The following is a 21279-nucleotide window of genomic DNA, read 5'->3' as shown; positions in this document are numbered from 1 at the left end:
TTATCTTTTTCACTCTCCCTCTTTTTCTTCATGATAACTTGGTCCTCATGGACTTCTCTTGGAGAGAGAGATTTTAAAGTAACCTTGTGACCATGGAATTCAAAAGATAATTTGTTGGTAAAGCCATCATGTAAAACTTTTCTATCAAATTGCCAAGGCCTTCCCAAAAGAACATGAGTGGCTTCCATGGGCACAACATCACATAATACCTCATCTTTGTATTTTCCAATGGAGAAATGGATGAGGACTTGTTTATTAACAATTATTTCTCCTACTTCACTAAGCCATTGTAATTTGTAGGGCTTTGTATGAGAGATAGTAGGCAATCCAAGCTTATCTACTACTCTTGTACTAGCCACATTTGCACAACTACCCCCATCCACTATCAAGGAACAAATGTTGTTTTGAATAAGACATCTTGTATGGAAAATATTTTCCCTTTGACTTTCATCAAAAGGTTGTGAAACTTGTCCAAGAAGTCTTCTCACAACTAACAAGTCCCCTTCAAGTGGACATTCACTCTCTTCCTCACTAGATGCATGAGAATGCAATGAATGCTTTGAAGAATCCAAATCATGCTCACTAACTACAATGCCCTCATGCATGTACATACTTCGTTTTGAAGGACAATTTGCAGCAATATGACCATAACCCATACATTTAAAGCATTTAGTGTTAGATGTTCTAGTGGGAGACTTAGGTCTAGATGTTGATGGCTTAGATTCCTTGGGTTTGAAAGAAGAATCTTTGGAAGGATGTTTTGAAAAAGAAGTTTTGTTTCTCCAAGACTTGGAGTAGTATCCATTATTGGAAGCATTTTTAAAAGAGTTTTTCTTAGCAAGTTGGGCTTCCACCTTCATTGCAAGATGAACTAAAGAGCCCAATGATGAATACTCTTGTAACTCAACAATGTCTTGGATATCCTTCCTAAGACCACTCACAAACCTAGCAACCATGGCTTCTTCACTTTCTTCTAATTCAATTTTAAGCACAAGCGTCTCAAGCTCCTTATAATATTCATCCACATTTAGCGTGCCTTGTTGAAACCGTTGGAGTCTCAACATGAGGTCTTTCCTAAAATGTGGGGGCACAAACCTAGCGCGCATATGATCCTTTAAAGAGTTCCAAGAGTCCACGGGAGGACCCTTGTGATAGATAATGTCCTTTACAATCCCATGCCACCATTTCATGGCATAATCACTAAACTCTAGGGTGGCTAGCTTGAGCTTATGCTCATCTTGGATCTCATGGATCTCAAAAATTTGTTCACACTTAGCCTCCCAATCTAAATACACATTTGGATCACTAGAACCATTAAAACAAGGTAGTTTGACCGAAGGAAGCTTGGACTTTGCATCATGGTAGAAGCCATTGCCGTAGTGAATTCTTTCCCCTTGGTGATGATGTCTTTGTCCATGGACTTGGGGTGGAGGTCTCCTTCTCCTATGCTCATCTTCACGGCCAACATCATTTGAAGAAGCTCTTGAAGATGGTCTATGAGAATGATGTCCATCATGGATAGAAGGAGATGGTCTAGTTTGTTTGACCTCCATCTTTTGCAATTTCTCTTCCAACCTTCTAATTGTTCTTTGAGCTTCATGTAATTCACCAAGAATTGAAGCTTTGGAAGGAGAATTCTGCTTGGAGGATGCATCACTTGAAGATCCAGCCATTTGTAATTAAAAAACAGCAAACACACAAAACAGCAAACAAGTTAAAAATTAGCAAAAACAGTGAGCTTTCCAATTGAAACTGCCGAAGTGAATTTAAGGCTGAAAAGATATCACTCTCAAAGAAATAATGTTCTTGCACCAATCTGATCTTGAGGCCTTGGAATCCTCAAATGAAATATGTCAAAGCAAGCACACCAATCTTAAGAGCAAACCACCACAAAACCAATGAAACAATAAAGACAAACAAGAAAAGGTATAAGCAAGGAAAGGTAATTGCAAAAGGAAAACTATGTGTAAGACAAACTCAAAGAGTAAGAATGAAAGACAATCAAGAAAATAAAGAACTCAATGAGAAAAGTAGGCACACAAAAGAATACCTAAGGAAAAGCACTAGAGTAGATGAAGAAAACAAAAAAAATTTAGCTACTGGAAATTTTTTTTTAATGCAAACTGTGTTTGATATTCACTGATTTAACTGGAACGTTGTAGAGCGAACTGGATTATGAAATTTATACCACAGAAACTTCAAGATGTTAACTCAAAAATGGCACTGGAATCAATTAAAAACAGTAAGCCAATTGAGAGAAATAAATTTTTTAAAATCACTGCCAGATTACCGTATTTTTTTCGGCAGAAATGTACACTTTTTTTATTTTATTTATCATTTTTTGTGTACTTCATATTTTTGAATGATTCTTTTTTCTATTCTTTTCTAACACTTTGAATATCTCAAATCCAGAATTTCAGAATTTTACAGTACGTAAATCAATTGCAATAAGGAAAAACAGTAAGCACTTTTTTCAGAAACAGAGGAATCCTAATAGGAATAAAAAACAGGATGATGAACTAGCAAAGACATAATAGAAAAAGATGTATTGGAACTTGTATAGGTCTAGAATACAAGTATGAACTCAATTCTAAAAAGAAAATGCACAAAGGATCAACATCAATTCAGAAAATTATATGACACTAAAGCAAGAAACAATCAAAACAATAAAAGTACTACTAGAAGTAATGACATATATGGAATAACATGACTTAAGACAAAACTTGACATGATTCAAAAATTAAAAGACACAACATGATACCACATGATGTGATTCCAATAGCCACATAGAACAAGATTCTTGACACTTTGAGGAATCACCTTGAGCTGGAAAATGTAGAGGCACTTTCTTAGAAGTTGGATCATAGTTCTAAGATCAAGAACTCACCAAAACAAGTACCAAATCCCAAACTCATTTGGATGAACCAAATATTGTCAAATTGAATCAACAAAGGAGAAGGAAAAGAACAAACCGAACAGAATTGAACTTCAAAACAAAAGAACCGAACAGAATTTAAAAAAACTAAACAGAAAATAGGTGCTGGAAAATTAAAGGAACCGAAACAAAAACAACTCAAAACTCAAGGCAATAAGAACAAATTGAAGAAGAAGAAAGGAAGGAGAAGAGAATGCTCATGAAGATGGAGGAATGGTTGGATGATCACGCCACTAGAAGAATGGATGCTCCTAGATGAGTGTGGAAGCCGCCACTTGAGGAAACCATGGTCCTTCAAGATAAGACTAGAGAAGAAGCTCAAAGCTCTCCAAATGCTCACTCCAATTTTGAGTATAGTTTCTTTAGATAAAATTCAAATCTGAATTTTACAAAGGAAGCACCTCTATTTATAGCCTAAGGTGCTGAAAAATAGGTGGGAAATTTCAAATAAACTCATTTGAAATTCCCACCAAAAACAAGTCACATGGGAGGTGTGACCTTTTTCTACTATGACACCTCCCAAAAACTACACCTACACCTATCTACTAAAACACCCCCCTAAAGGTCCTATTTAAAACCTAAAAGATGCTATAACAAAAGAGGTTTCTAAGGTTTCCCTCTAAGCACCTTCAACTAAAGACACTACAAAAAGAGAAAATAAATGTCCTCTTGCTCCCAAGGCTTTGAACATGCTTCTTGTAATCCTTTGAGGTGGACTTTGACCTCCATGGGCATCCTCCATTTGTGCCTCCACCTCTTCTTGAGCTTGATGAGTGGCCTCCATGTTCTCTTGGGCTTGATCTCCATCAGCCGGTATCAGAGGAGGTCGCCGGAAGAGACGTGGAAATGGTGGATGCTGAGCTGGGGGAGAGAAATGCTGGCCTGGAGGAGGAAGAGGCGCGGAATCGCCCTGAGGAAGCGAGAGAACTGGGAATCGCCAAGGCGGTGATCGCCAGAGAATCCAGGCCCAAACCTGTCGAACAGTGGCTCGAGAAGGAGATCGGAGGGAAAGTTTTCAAGCTCGGAAGATCTCTGGAGGTCGATCTCCAGGACCAGATCGCCAAGGTGATTGAGCGGCATCTGGACGCGTTTGCTTGGTCCGCTTCGGACATGCCTGGGATCGATCCCGACTTCTTGTGCCATCATCTGGCGATGGACAACATGGTGAGACCGGTGCGACAAAGGAGAAGAAAATTCAATGAAGAGAGGAGGCAGGCGATCAGGGACGAAACACAGAAACTCCTCGCTGCAGGCCACATCAGGGAAGTCCAGTACCCTGAATGGTTGGCAAATGTCGTACTGGTAAAGAAGAGCAACGGGAAATGGCGCATGTGCGTCGATTTCACCGATCTGAATAAAGCTTGCCCAAAGGATTCGTATCCTTTACCAAGCATTGATGCCCTGGTTGATAGTGCTGCAGGGTGCAAGCTGCTGAGTTTCCTGGATGCCTTCTCGGGCTATAATCAGATGAAGATGCATCCCATGGACGAAGAAAAAACAGCCTTCATGACGGAGAGGTCGTGCTACTGCTATAAGGTGATGCCGTTTGGGCTGAAGAACGCGGGGGCCACATACCAGAGGTTGATGGATCGAGTACTTGCACCGATGCTGGGAAGGAACGTGCAAGCTTACGTCGATGACATGGTCGTGACCTCGCAGGAGAAAAGCAAGCACGTTGCAGACTTGGAAGAATTGTTCACGACGATCGCCAAGTTCAAGTTGAAGCTCAACCCGGAGAAATGCATTTTCGACGTGGAGGCTGGAAAATTTTTGGGTTTTCTCTTGACTGAAAGGGGAATAGAAGCTAACCCAGACAAGTGTGCCGCCATCTTGGCGATGAGAAGCCCGGCTACAGTAAAGGAAGTCCAGCAGCTAACAGATCGGATGGCAGCCCTATCTCGTTTCGTGTCAGCTAGCGGAGAAAAGGGGCATCCCTATTTCCAATGTCTGCGGCGCAATAACAAGTTCGCTTGGACGAAAGAATGCGAGGAAGCTTTCGTCAAGCTAAAAGAGTATCCGGCGAGCCCGCCGGTTCTGTGCAAACCGCTGGCGGGTACCCCTCTCAGGTTGCATTTCGCTGTGACTGTTCTAAACTTATGAAAGACCGTTCTAAACTTTTGTCTATCTTTACATTCTTTTTTAATGAAATCAAAAATCAATTTGACAAAGTAATTAAAATTTTACGGAGTGACAGTGCCAAAGACTAATTCTCTAATTTCTCTGCTCTTTTGAGTTCAAATGTCATTTTACATCAGTCTACTCGTCGTCACGCATCTCAACAAAATGATATTGCAGAGAGAAAAAATAGATACTTGGTTGACACTGTTCATACCTTATTGCTTGGTGCCAATACACCTATCCATCATTGAGGCGATACTATTTTAAATGCTTGTTTTCTTATTAACAGAATGGCATCCTTTTCTCTCAACAATTAGATTCCTTATTCCAATACAACTACTTCCTACCTTTATTTAATACCTATTCTAAAAATATTTAACAAAGACTTTCAACTAAATACATTGACTAGAGAAAATATTTATCTATTTATTCAAATTTCTAATTTCCCTCCAAAGTGGGACATACACACTAACAAGAAATTTAGAGTTCAATAATGAACAAAAATAGCAGTCATCTGACCAGAACCAATATGACTTAACAACTCAAGATATGTCCCAAGGTATCAAGTATAAAATAAGAGTGGTAGTTACCTGAACCAGATGTTCTCCTTCTTCGTAAGGTTCAGGCTCAATACCTGGAAAGAGATAAGGATGGCTGCATGCTTTTCTTAGTTGTATCACCTATATATGTGAATCAAATTTTCCATAAATGTGAATGGAACAAGCAAAAGATAATACCAAAGTATACATACTTTACAAATGGTACTCATTATTTTTACTTACTAGTGCTAAAATTATTAGTTAGATAATTACAAAAAAATCAAGGGCAAGTTTGAATTTAATTAACATCAACATGTAATTTGAAATGCACCCCAAAAATAGTTGAACAAAAAAACTAGCTAAATGAAATGTTCAAATCAAGCTTGACTAACAATATTCTGTAGTGACTGATGATTTGAGGTTCCAGAGGATAGTGCAAGTAGCTTATGGAGTTCTTTCCTCAATATTGATGCATAGACCTTTTTTTGGAGAATGACAAGGGGAAGTAACCTGTTGGATACAATTGTAATATTCAAAACAACTTCGTAATTATAGCTGAAATTGTAATAAAAATGTTCAAAGTAGTCTCCATGTAGAATAAGATACAACTTACACAACTGTCTCAGTAAGAGGTGGTAGCACTAAATTTCCACACTCGATAAGCTTTGACTTGGTACGCCGAAGCATAAAGGCTCCCACTACACTTCTTAAAATTCTAAGCCTCTCCTTTACCTTTGGAGCATTATGAACTGTTTAGAAACAAAACTCCATTCAGTAGAAAGGGATTAAAGAAGTTTATTTTATTCACTTATAATGTTTAAACTTTTGCATCATCCTAGGGTACGCAACAAGAAACATTCTATCTTATGTTAGCAAGAATGGAAAAGCTAGCAAGGAAAATTTAAAATTCCCTACAACCTTTAGAAATATTATATCACTACTTAAGGATTATTGAAAACAAATTTAACAAAAATTAAATTATGTATTGATGAAATTTTATTTACAAAAGCTATAAACTATAGAATCTGAACTAGTTCATTTATAACAACTTGACAATGGGAGTTGTAACTATTAAGAAGTGGATTGTGGACTTTAAACCTAACTCAACCTTATAAAATCAGCTTATAAGGTGAGGTTTGCACCCACTTATATACTATGAAATGTCCTTATCTCTAGTTGATGTGGGATCTCCAACACAGATCCCTCACGCCGAGACCCTCCAACTCGTGTGTGAGACTATATATTACGGGTGGTCCAATAGTGGGTGGCCTGATAAGCCTAACAAACAATCGTTAGGATAGACTCTAAATGACTCTGATACCATATTAAGGAAGTAGACGTTAAGCCTAACTCAACCTTATAAAACGAGCTTAAAAAGTAAAGTTTGCACCCACTTATATACTATGAAATGTCCTAATCCCTAGTCGATGTGAGATCTCCAACACACACCCCTCACGCCGAGGTTGCCAACTTGTATATGGGACTATATATTGAAGGGTGGTCTAATAGTGGGTGGTCTGACAAGCCCAACAAACTCTCATTAAGATAGGCTCGAAATGGCTCTGATACCATATTAAGAAGTGGACTTTAAGCCTAACACAACCTTATAAGCCGACTTTAGAAAGTCGAGTAACACACCTTCTCATGACGAGGAATGAACATTTCAAGCGTGTGATTAGATATTTATGGGTCATCTAACATGCGTCTCATAAAGGTGGCATAATAATTCCAAAGAACTTGAACCTCTCAAAATCAGTTTGTAAGGTGAGGATTGTCCTCACTTATATACTATAAATTCAGAAGCGACATCACACGCCATTCAATTGTTGCGCTGCACTAGGCGTGTGTTCTCACATGCCGAATTCCAATGGTCAGAATCTTCCCAGATCACCATTGTTCGACTCGCTGGAGCCTTTTGAGCCCATTTCCATCCTTTATTCTTTGTTCTAGGACCTTTCGGTGAGTCTTCTAGTGTTAAACACGATTTCTCACATTTCAAACCCTAGGTTTCGCTCTCTAGAAACCCTTGATTGTTTGTTGTTCTTCTCTGTTGTATTATAGACTATGTTAAGAATTTGTTGAGTCTTCTACAATGATATCTACTCATGAAAACAGAAGTCGTGGCACTAGAGGAGGGCGTGGTGATAGAGAATGTCCTCAATGCACATATTGTAAAAGACTAGGTCACACCCAAGAGAACTGTTACTCTTTACATGGCTTTCCTAATAAGACAGCTAACATTTCCAAACTTGGAAGGTTATGAGCCAAAGTTCTCTAGTGAAGAATATCAAAAATATTTAAGGTTCAAATCCAACATCGTAGCCAAATCATTTACAACTCTCAACTTGTCAACAGCTTACATTCACAATGTGTGAATTCAAAATCCATGGATAATTGACTCAAGTGCATCTAATCATATTTCTAGTAATATCTCTTTGTTCTTTTCTCTATCTTTTTCTATAATACTTCATTTCATAACGCTGACCAACGAATCTAAAGTAGTTTCCCAAAGAACTGGTGAAATTTCTCTTTCTCCATCTTTAATCTTAGAATTTATTCTCTTTGTTCCTGCATCTCCCTTTAGTCTAATTTCTTTAAGCCAGTTAACTAAATCATTGAATTATTCAGTAACTTTTGATGCAAACTCTTTGTTCTACAAGAACGTGATACGGGTCGGATGATTGGCGGAGGACATGAATCTAAAGGCCTATACTACCTAGGTGCTTGCTCATTTATATCTTGTCTTGCATTCTCATCTCCTAAATTGATACATGAACACTTAGGTGATCCTTTTTTGTCAAAATTAAAAAAGATGGTTCTTGAACATGATAGTCTCCAAACTTTGGAATGTAAATCATGTCAATTAAAAAAACATGACAGGTCTTTTTTCCTAAACATTTTGAATCTATATGTAACTTTGTTTTTCTATCATCCATTCTGACATTTGGCGACCAAGTCGTGTGTCATCTTTTAGTTTTATATATTTGGTTACTTTCATTTATGAGTTTTCTAGATGCACTACAATTTATTAATGAAAAATAGTTCTAAAGTTTTGTATACTTTACTTCTTTCCTTAATGAAATCAGAAATTAGCTTGGAAAGTTAATCAAAGTCTTATGAAGCAATAACGTTAAAAAATACTTTTCCTCTAATTTATCTAAACTCCTAAAGCTCACAACATTTTACATCAGTCTACTTGCCCTCACACACCTCAACATAACGATATAGCAAAAAGATCAAATGGACATCTAGTTGAAACTACTTGTACCTTATTGTTAGATGCAAATATGTTTATTCATCATTGGGGTGATATTATCCTAATTGCTTGTTTTCTCAGTAACAGAATGCCTTCTTCACTTGAAAATAAAGTCCTCTACTTCATTTTATTTACAAAAAACCCTTCTTTCATATCACTCCACGTGCTTTTGGTTGTGTATGTTTTGTCCATGATAACTCTCTAGGTTTACATAAACCGTCATCTGGACCATCAAATGTCTTCTTAAGTTGTTCTCCATTTCAAAAAAGGATATCGATGTTACTCTCCTAAAACCAAGTACTACATGTCTGCCAATGTCACAATTTTTGAACCAACTCTCTTCTTCCCTCCCCTTCTACACACAATTCCAATTCTCTGCAACATGTCCTACCTATGCCCTTAGCTGAGTTTTTTGGTCATTCTGCACCCAAGACCCAGAATACCATAAAAAATCCTCGAAAACAATCTTCGCCACATTTTATTACCTATCAACACAAAAACCAAATGGCCAGTCCAATACCACAAGGTGAGTTCTCTTCAGCAGGTTCTTTCCAATCATCACCTAATACTACAACTCTTGATCATGATGACTCGAGTTGGCCCATTTCCATTCGCAAAGGTACTTAATCTACCTGTAATCCTCAAACTATTTACAATTTTCTTAGCTACCACATGTTGTCACCTTATTTTTCCTTTGTCTTTTTTGTTATAGTAGGTTTTCAAAGGGTATTTGCCATTAAGGTTGGACCTAACGACCAAGTTGATCGCCTCAAAGCTCAATTGGTGGCTAAAGAATATACTCCAATTGATGGGCTTGACTACAGTGATACTTCTTCTCCAGTGGCCAAAGTTACTATTGTCAAACTTTTCCTTCCCATGGCAACCATTCCTAATTGGCCCCTTCACTGATTAGATATTTTTTCTACTAACTCAATCAAGAAAAAGAAATCCACATGGAGCAACCTCCTGGTTTTGTTGCTCACGGGGAGTATGGTTTGGTTTATAAGTTGTGTCGCTCTCTCTATGTTCTCAAGCAATCTCCACAGACTTGGTTTGGGATGTTCAACCACATTATCCATTCCTTTGGCATGAAACACGGTGAGGCAAACCATTATGTTTTCTATTGTCACACCTTCCTTGGAAAATGTGTATTTAATAGTGTATGGTGACATGTTATGTACTCATTTTTAGACCCAGGGTCTTGGAAATCTCATTTTTTGGTTATAAAAGTAGCCCAATCAAAGGAATGAGTTGTAAACTCTCAAAAGAAATATGCTCTTAACATCCTAAAAGTGACAAGTATGATTGATTGTAAACCAGTGGATTGTCCCATGGATCCAAATCAGAAATTAGTGAGCAGTTCTTTGATCCAAAAAGATATAGAAGACTGGTTGGAAAACTTATTTATCTTATTATTACTAGACCAAATATTCTTATGCAATTGGTATTGTGAGTCAATTCATGCATAATCCTTGTAATGATCACTGGAATGGTGTCATCTGTATTCTAAGATATCTCAAAAAACCTCTAGAACAGTGCTCCTATCGACAAAAGGTATACTACAGGATATTGTGTTTTGCTTGGAGGAAATATTATCTCTTGGAAATGCAAGAAACAAAATGTTGTTGCTCTATCATCGGATGAAATTGAGTATAGATGATACAACCCAACTCGACAAGCAGATGACTAAGGACGCAACAGAAACTTCACAACTAGGTCAGTCATCTCAGCATATAAGAACAAGTCCCACCAAACCTCAGAAGAGCCTCAGTAGAAAAAGAACCAGACATGGAAAAGAATATCAATTATTTTTCTTCTGATCTTTCTACTAGACAAACTCAAGGAAATACATTAGGCTAACTTTGGGCCCCAATTAGAAGAATAAGCTGGAATAGGGTGTACTTAGTATAATTTGAGCTTGTGCCAAACCCAACTACACCTCCATGTGCTGCCCCATGTTCACTTTTTTAACCTACCTTCTAGAAACCATCCATATGGTGTGGCATTAGCTAGGCTATACCTAGTTTCTATAAGTCTCGCCATAGTTCCGCCCCTACCCCTCTCACTCTTGTTCTCCAAGGCAATCTCTCCTATAAATAGAGTGTCTTGCCTCTTGTATTGACACGTTGAAATTGAATATAAAAGAAACTTTGTTTGAGTGTTTAGTCAGTATTTTCTCCTAAATTGTGGGTCTTATTTTGTGAGAGTATACTCCAAGTGGCGACTCTTCATCACTCTAAGTGGCGTGTTCATTCCATCAATTCCATAAGCTTCCTCGTCTTTCACCTTTCCTTTATTCCTTACACCTATTATCATTTCTATTTGCTTATTTGCACATCATTTTCTATTCGATCATCAACTTGTTTCCTTCCATCTTATGTTATTTTAATTCCACAATTCATCATCTTCACGATAATATTGAGTTTTCTCTTTTTCCCTCTAGAAGATAACCTTCACACTTACTTGACGACTTGATTAAGTTCGTGTCTAGTGGCAATCTTCTTTAAGCTTCTTGCCAATTCTGTTAATTCAAAAAGCTTAAACAAAAGTGAAACCTCTAAAATGTACCAATCTAAAATCAACTCGCATCAATAGAGGAATAGTATCCCTCACTTGTGAACTTATATGGGTAAAACATTTGCTCCAAGAATTAGATTTTTGTGAGATTCACCCGATTAAGATGGATTTTGACAACCAAGTTGCTCTCCACATTGCTTCCTAGTTATAGTTTTTCATATTCCCCTCTTTTACCTTTCATACATTATATCTCATGTATCCAAAGTTATTATAAATATGAGATTCTAAGAGAGGGAACGTCACTATCTCAAATTCATTCTAATTCTTTTGTATTTTTCTCAAGTATCTAATCAAGATTGTACAAGGAAATATTGAATGCAACACAAATCAAGGGATTATAACACTACCTAATAGAAGAACCAAAGAGCACTAAGATTCCATCATCGTAAAGCAAACTTCTAGAAGAACCAAAATAACTCAATACAATCATAAATTAAATTAAAATTACCTGATGAAAGATCACTGATGTCCTTAAACGTAGAAAGGAACTGATCCAATGTACCAAAGACAGAAGGCATGCAAAAACACATCAATGCCCACAGTTCAGATAGATTATTTTGAATGGGTGTGCCAGTCATCAACAATCGCCTTGGCATTAGGTAGCGATCTTTGAGAACATTAAATAGAACCTGTTAATGTTTGACAATTTTAGCAAGTACCAATAATCTCAAAGAATGAACACAACATTGTTTAAATTTCACCATTCAACTATCTGAAATTTATGATTTACATGATTGCATCCTAAACAATTAAGAACATGAAATGGATTGTATATATTTATGTAAAACTAAATACTAATCGTTTTGCTATACTTGGCGTCTCATCTATCACATTTTCATATTATAACAATTGATCATATAAATTCCCAAAGATAAATTGTATAACATATAGGCAAAGTTCCCCTTATCTCACTCACTTTAATAGACACACAAACACTTTGTTGTGTAATTAGGAGATAATTATTCCATAATTAGTGCAGATTCTGTTTTCTATTTATTAAGACAAATTTGATATTTTTTGGTGATTTGATTCAATTTGTATAGTTTTAATTACTTATTATATCTTGCTTTGATTACCTATTATTTCTTTTCTTAATCTGATTGTATATAATTTATAAATTTAGACCATAGTCTGCATTTTTTTTTGGACTGCCTTATAGTTGCTACCTTTTTTTCGAACAGCCTTCATTGCTGCAACCTTTTTTTCCATTGACCGCCACCTTTCACCGTTGACAGCCCACTGCCATCGTTGACCGCCGCTGACCGCCACTGGAAAAATATTTCAACGATTTTTGTGAACATAACCGCTCCCATTATCACACGATTTCGCCAATCTGCAAAACTCAGTCGGTTTTGTGCTCTCATGGACTCCCTTAGTAAAACATCTAGCTCTAGTTCTTTAATCATAACTAAAACATTGTATTCCTTTTATTTTTCATCCTACACTATTTTATCTAGTAACCAACATATTACTATTGCTAATGGTTCCAATATCCACATTCCTGGTTGTGATAACATCCACCTTTTCTTATGGCAACCGTCCAGCCACACACAACCACAGAATAAGAAGGATGAAGACATAGAGTCTGTTTATGGACTTACTTGCAAATATGGGCCTAATAGGACTTTTGTTTATCTTTGTAGGCCTAATCAAAAGAGGACAACTCTAGAATAAAGGAATGTACAGAGCATATTCAAGAAGACCTCCAAGTCATCAAAACATGAATTAGAGCTTTGGTCAAAAGAACAAAAGAACGCTAAGTTCAAGCAAGCTTCCGCAACTCACTTTCATTCCATCATCCATCAAAAGCCAAGAAACTACACAAGCATGGAGAAGAAGTCCATAATTTAACCTTCCTTTTTTTTTTAAAATGTGTTTCATGTTCCCAAACTATCTAATAACCTCTTTGTTTATTCATAAGGTAGCCCAAGATTTAAATTGTACAGATGTATTTTTTTATTCCCATTGTGTTTTCCTGAATCCAGCCACAGCGAAGACGATTGGAACTGTTAAAGAGTAAGGTGGGTTATACTACTTATAGCAAGAAGAAAATAAAGAGTGTGCTACATTTAAGGCACCCACTTCTAATCTTCAGCCAAACCCTTAATCTTGGTAATCCTCTCAGATATGGTTTCAACACAAACGTCTTGGTCATCCTCTATTATCGGAAGGTCTTTATTTTCTATTTTCTTTACAAAAGTGTTTGTTAAATCCTTTCATTGTGATTTATGCCAGTTTCCTAAACACCATCGGACAACCTTTCTTACTAAGAATGATAGAAACTCTAAATCTTTGATCTTATTCATTAAGATGTATGGGGACCTTCACCTATTCCTAATATCTTGGGTGCAAAATGGTTTGTTTCATTTATTCATGATTGTACTCAATTTATCTGGATATTCCTCATGATAGATAAGTGTGAAGTTTTTCACTTGTTTGTCAATTTTTACCGAATGGTTCGAACACAATTTACACAAATTGGAAGCCCAACTAAGAGATTGTGTTCTGATAATAGAAGAGAATATGTGAACCAAAATGTTTCCAAGTTCCTAAGGAAAATGGAGTTATTCATGAAGTAACATGTGGGAACACTCCTCAACAAAATAGGGTGGTAAAAAGGAAAAATCGTCATCTCCTTTAGGTTACTACAGTTTTACTCTTACATAAATCTGTTCCAAGATCTTATTGAGGGAAGAGTCCTGACTGCTACTTATTTAATCAATAGATTACCTTCTCGAGTTGTAGACGGTGTTAGCCGTGTTCAGCTTATGACCACATTTTATGCTTCTATTCCATTATGACTAGTCGTCAGAGTTGTGTCTTTGGTTGTCCTGTTTTTGTCCATGTACATAGTCCTTATCGGGGTAAGTTAGATACTCGGGCCATCAAATGTGTCTTCATCGGTTATGCCTCAACAAAAAGGAGTACAAATCTTATTACCCTCAAAGTTGTAAAGTTTATGTCTCCAAGGATATCACCTTTCATGAAATGGAGTCCTTCTTTCCAAGTTCTGAACTTCAGGGGGAGAGTATTCAAGAAGCCGAGGTCCTTGACTTATCACCTTTTCCTTAAAGAATTTCACTCTTATGGAGGATGACAAAAACCCTGCGCTAGCACCGTTACCAGAGAAGAATAATAAGGACAAATATTTTAGGAAGCAAAGGTAAAAAGAACCCATCCTGGTCGAACAACCGTTATCAGAGAAGAATAATAAGGACAAATATTTTAGGAAGCGAATGCAAAAAGAACCCATCCTGGTCGAACAACTTCAATTGTCCAAACTAGAGGTAGGAACTCATACCCATGAGACTTTTGAGGACACCTTATATACCGCTTTTGAACCTAACCTAGAAGATTTACGTATTGCCTTGAGAAAAGAAAAAAAATATTGTGCCAAATATCCTATATCCCAATTTGTGTCTACAGAAAAAACTTTTTATGCAACACTGGAGTTTTCTTTCAGTTATTGATTCTATAAGAATCTCTACATCAGTACAAGAAACATTAAAAGATGAGAATTGGGTTTGAGCCATTAATGAAGAAATGGGTGCATTAGAAAGGAATGACACTTGGGAGGTTGTAGAGAGACGAAAGGATAAGAAGGAAGTAGGTTGCAGTTAGGATATACACAGTTAAGTATCGGTCTGATGGCACACTAGATCGGTATAAGACAAGGTTGGATGCAAAAGGTACCCAAACTTATGGCATCAATTATGAAGAGACTTTTTCTCCAGTGGCAAAAATAAATACAATCACGATTTTCCTCTCCTTAGCAATGCACCTTGCTTGGGAAATGCATCAATTTGTTGTTAAAGTTGCCTTCTTGCATGGAAGCTTGGAGGAAGAAGTGTGCATGCAGATTCCACCTAGTTATGGTGCCACTAATGAAGGGAATAAGTTTTGTAGACTTAAGAAGGTCTAGTATGGTCTATAACAATCACCTCGTGCTTGGTTTGGAAGGTTTACTCATGCTATCTGTTAGATATTATTAGATATTATTATAAATAATTAGATATTATTTGATATTATAAGATATTATAGATATTGTTATATATCTCATATTTATGTAATGGGCTTAGCCCATATGTTTCTTTTCCTATATAAACATAACTCTATGTGTTCAATATACACAAGAGATTTACCCTATTCTTTCTTTTCTTTAATATGGTATCTAGAGCATAAGGTTAGGGTTTAGGGTTCAATTTTTATTGGTGAACCCACTATTCATTGGAATTTTCCAGCCACCGCCTCACTGTCTCGCCGGAGCTGCCACTACCTCGCCGGAGCCGCCGTCGGAATCTCGCCGGAGACGTCGCCGGAATCTCATTGGAGCCTCCGCTGGAGACGCTACCAGAATCATTGTTGGAGCCTTCATCTTTGTTGCTGCCGCCAATTAACCAGTGATTGGATTTGTCCTTATCTTCTACGGCTTCTTCCACTTCCACTGCCACTATGGCTTCTTCCGCAGTCATTATGCCAGATCCATCTATTTATACTAATTACTTCAATATTCATCTTTCCATTGACAAATTGGATGGAACCTGGAGTTAATGGCTTTGGTGTTAGCTATACAGCATTGGAGACCATATCTGTTGGGGCGGAAATTCACAGTATACACAGACCAGAAGAGCTTGAGGTATCTCCTGGAACAGCGGATTACCACCCAGAACCAACAAAATTGGTTAGCCAAATTACTGGGGTATGACTTTGACATTGTGTATAAACCTGGAGCGTCTAATAGAGTGGTAGACGCATTGTCACGAAGATGGGAGGAAGAGGAAGAAGGAACGGCGGAAATCAAGGTCTTGTCCAAACCTTATTGGACGGACGTGGAAGTAGTGGAAGAAGAAAATCAACGATACCCGGTGTTAAAGAAGATTATGGAGGAGTTAAAAATCAATCCGGAGACACACGGAAATTACACCCTAGAGAATGGAAGATTACATTATAAGGGGCGGATGGTGATATCAGCGTCGTCTAGTTGGATACCCAGGCTATTGCACGAGTTTCACACTACTCCGTTAGGGGGACACGCGGGCATTTTTCGCACGTATAGGAGAATAGGTCAGTCTCTACATTGGATGGGCATGAAAAAATCTGTCAATGGGTATGTCCAAGCGTGTGGGGTGTGCCAACAAAATAAATATCAAACGTGCTCGCCTCAAGGCCTACTTCAACCACTGCCGATTCCGAAAACAGTGTGGGAAGAGATAAGCATGGACTTCATTATTAGACTTCCTAAATCAGGTGGCAAGGACGCAATCTTGGTGGTAGTAAACCGTCTAAGCAAGTATGGACACTTCATTGCGTTGAAACACCCGTATTCGGCAAGAACCATCGCGGAGGTATTTGTGAAAGAGATAGTACGACTACATGGTATCCCATCGTCGATTGTGAGTGACACGGATTCAACCTTTTTAAGCTTGTTTTGGAAAGAGTTGTTTAAGCTGCAGGGGACGACGTTGAAGATGAGCACGGCGTATCATCCCGAAACGGATGGTCAAACCGAAGTCTTGAACAGAACATTAGAGACGTACCTACGGTGTTTTAGTTCAAAACAACCAAAGTTGTGGGCGAGGTTCCTTCCATGGGCGGAGTATTGGTATAACACTAGCTTTCACGGGGCGACGCAATGCACACCCTTTGAAGTAGTGTATGGTCGGCCATCCCCCTCATTAGCGCGCTTTGTGCCAGGAGAAACTATGGTGGAAGCAGTGGAGCAGGATTTGAGGGACCGGGATGAGGCCTTAGACCAGCTTAAATTTCATCTAAGGAGGGCACAGGTTCGAATGTCTCATTTTGCCAACTGCCATAGACGACCATCTCCAATTAAAATAGGAGATATGGTTTACTTGAAGATTCGGCCTCATAAGCAGTTGTCTATGCCCACTCGACTGCATCCAAAATTGGCAGCCAAATACTATGGGCCTTTTCCAGTTATAGCGGCAGTGGGGTCGGTGGCTTTTAAACTCCAATTACCGGACGCGGCTCGAATACATCCGGTGTTCCATGTATCCCAACTAAAGCTAGCTATAGGGTCGCACGAAATACAACCGGAATTACCAAAAGAGTTGCAAGGGCAGGTGGGCGGTTGTTATCCAACAGAGATCTTAGATAGACGGGAGCGAGTCGTCCACGGCACAAACATTCCGCAGATTCTCGTGAGCTGGAATGAGGGGGATAAGGACGCGGCGACATGGGAAGACGTGAAGATCATCCAGGACCAGTTTCCCGAATTCAACCTTGAGGACAAGGTTGTTCTGTCCGAAGGGAGTAATGTTAGGACACAACTTAAGGGAAATAAAGAGAGAGTGTGGAAAGTATATCAGAGGAGAAGTAGAGGGTAGGTGGCTGTTAGCGGTTAGGAAGGGTTGGTCTTTAAATACCAACCGGTTTGGGGAAAGGGTTGGTTTTTGTAAAGTCAGCTTGTTAACAGGGTCATTCCTGTGGAGAAGGAAAACTTGTTTCCTTGATTGTTTTCAAATACAGTGTACATTTCTAATAATAGGGAGGTCTTTCAGTAATTCTATCTGTGCCTTTGTGGTGTCTTTGTGTGTGATTTCTGGGTACGTAACAGCCCATTGCAGGTAGTTGTGTCCATCAAGACGATAGTTGCCTTGCAACACCTGCAGATCATTGGGGCTAAGAGGGGTTGTCTTTCCTTCCAACATCAATAAGAGTTGGCAGCAATGAGACAAAATTGATTGGGCTTAGCAGATCGGTAAAAATCCGATGGTGGTCTTATTAAAAAAACTTGCCGAAAAAGTTTTTGGCGGCGACAGTCGGCGGTCAACGGTGCAAGGTGGTGGTCAACGAAGAAAAAAACAGTTGCAGCAATGAGGTTGCCCAAGAAAATAATTTCAACAATGAAGGATGCGAGAAAAAAATAATTGCAACAATGAAGGCTGCCTAAAATTAAATTAATTGCAGAAGCAGAGTCTCCAGATCCAGAGCTCTGATACCGAGTTGAAAGAAATAGATGGAATGTATTTTTTGAGATGTGTTTACAAATGTGATTATAGTCTAAATTTATAGACTATTTACAACCTAATTAAGGAAAGAAATAATAGGTAATTAAAGCTATGCAAATCAAATCAAGTCACAGAAAGATATTAAATTGGTCTTAATAAATAGATAATGGAATTTACACTTAATTATGGAATAATTATTTCCTAATTGTAACAGTCCTCTACCGAGTTTGTTGATTCTTTGAAATGTGATATATGTCAACTGTCAAAGCATCATCGTGCATCTTATATCATATATGGTAAAGTAGTAATTTCCCATTTAACTTTATTCACTTTGATGTTGGGGGACTTATTTTAGAATCTATTTCTGGAACAAAATTGTTTGTTGATTTCACGTGTACATACATTGTGAAAAATAAATGAGGTCTTTCAAATTTTTGTTAATTTTTTCCGTCTGGTCCAAAATCAAGAATGGTTCTTAATATGTAAAGCAAGAAGTCTCCAAATTTGTTTTGTGATGGTATTGTTAATGAACTAACACTCCATAACAAAATGGAGTTGCAGAAAGAAAAAATCATCATTTTCTAAAGGTAGCAAAAGCCCTCCTTTTCCAAATGTTTGTTACTAGAACCTATTGGGCAGAAGTTATGTTAACTACTACATGGCTTATCAAGTTAGCCACTTGTATCTTAAATTGCGTTACTCCTATGATGTCCTTTTTGTCTTTTGTTCCCTCTACTCTTTTAATGTCAAGTCTACCTTAGTTGAGTATTTAATTATGTTTTTGTTCACTCTAAAAAGCCTAATTGCAGTAGATTAGATTCTAGAGCTCGTTAATGTATATTTATTGTTTATCCTCCTAAAAAAATGTACAAAAGTTATCATCCTAAGAGTCATCATGTCTATATCACCATGGATGTCACCTTTCAACAGAATCCATTTTTGTCAGCCCTAAGCTCTAGGGGGAGAAAACACTTAATCCGGGGGATGTCTCCTTTTTGTCATTACCATATTTATCTTTGCTTGATGGTCAAGATCCAAGTAATGATGCCGCCACAAATGGGATCGAACCAACCTACAGGAAAAAGTGACGACCCACTTTGACTTTGGAGCAAAAGTTGTCTGACTTGGATGTGAGGATCCCTAAAGGCAACAGTGACAAGGTCAGTGTCTAATATTAATCCTTTTTGCTAAGAAAAGGTAGAAGAGCATGTGTTACCATGGTTATCAAACTTGCGAGTCAACTCGTTGACTCATCTGAGTTTACGTATCTACTTGGTCCTACCGAGTTAACTCGGTAGTAGACTCGCTTTTTGAGTAAACTCGGCAGACTCAGCGTAAACTCAGTGAAATCGGAGCAGAATCGCGACTCTAGTCCGAGTTGGCGAGTTCAACTAGGTTTTCTTTTTAACCCAAAACGGTGTCGTTCTGAATAGGGAAATTAAATGAAACCAACTGACCTTAGGGTTTCGCGTTTCATCTTCATTTGCATTTGCTTCTTTTGTGGACTGCGTCTTCTTCTGTGGAGTGAGGCGTCGAGCGGAGCGTTCGCGGGTTGCAGGTGGTTTGTCGGTGGTCGCGGGTTGCAGGTGGTTTGTCGGTGGTTGCGGGTTTTAGGTGGTTCGTGCGATTGTCGTTCATCATATAAGGGTATAGATGGGTGGTGTGAAATTAGGGTAGGGAAGGGATTAGGGTTCTGTTTTTTTTTTCTTGGGCTGCAGAATAGAAGATGGGCTCCAAATTGGTTTTTTTTTTAATTAAGCTGCAGAATGAAGTCTGTTTTTTTTAATTGGGAATAGTTGCTGCAAATTTTTTTTTTTGGCAGAAATTGAATTTGGAGGACTAAATGTAGTTATTTACACTATTAATTTTTTTTAATACAAAAGTAAACTCTTACGAGTTTATGAGTCTACGGAGCTCTCACGAGTCTACATAGACTCGCGAGTTTGACAACTGATCCTGCCTGTTGACCAGAACGTTGGAACCTGCCTCGTCAAAGGATCGACTTGTGCACCGCTTCGAACCTCCGTCCTTCTTCAAAATCCACCTCAAGAACCTGCAAAAGAACAGAGCGGCGCCGCTGCGGCCGATCGCACTCCAACGCCCAAGTCAGTGACCAAACCACCAAATACTAAGAGCAAGAACACTCTAGAACTCTCAAGGAACCGTGCAATGTTCTCTCTCACAGTCAGCTCTAGAACTCGCAAGCGTAAAGAGTATAATCTGAACGTGTGTACCTCAGAAAGTTCGTTGAGAACTCTTATATACCTGGTCACTTTCTCTCTCCTGGCAGTTACAGACCTGGGACACGTGGCTCGCATCCAGTCGTACACGTGCCATCATCTGGAGCCTCCTTGACTTGGGCGCTGCTTCTGACTCCCTTTTTGGCTAAGTTATTTATGCATGGTACTGCCCAGTGCATAGCTAACTTGGGAGCGCGATCTTTACTGGAACAGGCGAGTTAGGGTGCTATCGTACACCTTCCCTGTGGTCTCGCCGGCCGCCTTCATAATCTGCTCCACCTTCATCTCTGGCAATGTGCTTGCTCCGGCGATCTCCAATCGCTTGGTCGCCTGAGTTTACCTTCAACTGGGCGATCGCCTGGTATGCTGGAGATCGGAACACGCCAACTTAATAACTGGCGACTTCACGAGCCCCCCGACTTCCTTCTCTTCTGCCAACCTGGCGCTCGTCAACACGCCTACACTGTAGCTTGGTGCCACGTCATCACTTCCGACTACCAGGACGGTACAACAACCATATGTGTTACATATCCTATTTCTCAATGTGTTGGAACTTACAATCTTTCTAATAAAAATTAAAGCTTTATTGTTACTATTGATGCTATAAAAATTCCTACTTCAATCCAAGAAGCCATGAGAAGTG

General features: G+C 38.5%; 1 protein-coding gene across 1 annotated transcript; it reads right to left on the bottom strand.

Annotated features, from left to right (window-relative positions):
* Window positions 1-5580: 5580 nt before the first annotated feature.
* Window positions 5581-20424, bottom strand: LOC150025532 (putative helicase CHR10). The gene is made up of 5 exons (XM_090294393.1): window positions 20291-20424; window positions 11874-12054; window positions 6206-6341; window positions 5985-6102; window positions 5581-5733 (listed from the first exon to the last, which is right to left on the bottom strand). The coding sequence occupies exons 2-5, from the start codon at window positions 12019-12021 to the stop codon at window positions 5596-5598; spliced, it is 540 nt and encodes a 179-aa protein (XP_090150519.1). The 5' UTR covers window positions 12022-12054; window positions 20291-20424; the 3' UTR covers window positions 5581-5595.
* Between the last annotated feature and the right edge of the window lie 855 nt (window positions 20425-21279).

Source organism: Phaseolus vulgaris, chromosome 8, assembly GCF_051622355.1.
Source record: "Phaseolus vulgaris cultivar YP4 chromosome 8, ASM5162235v1, whole genome shotgun sequence".
NCBI lineage: Eukaryota > Viridiplantae > Streptophyta > Magnoliopsida > Fabales > Fabaceae > Phaseolus > Phaseolus vulgaris.
This window is presented reverse-complemented; position numbering and strand designations above follow the sequence as displayed.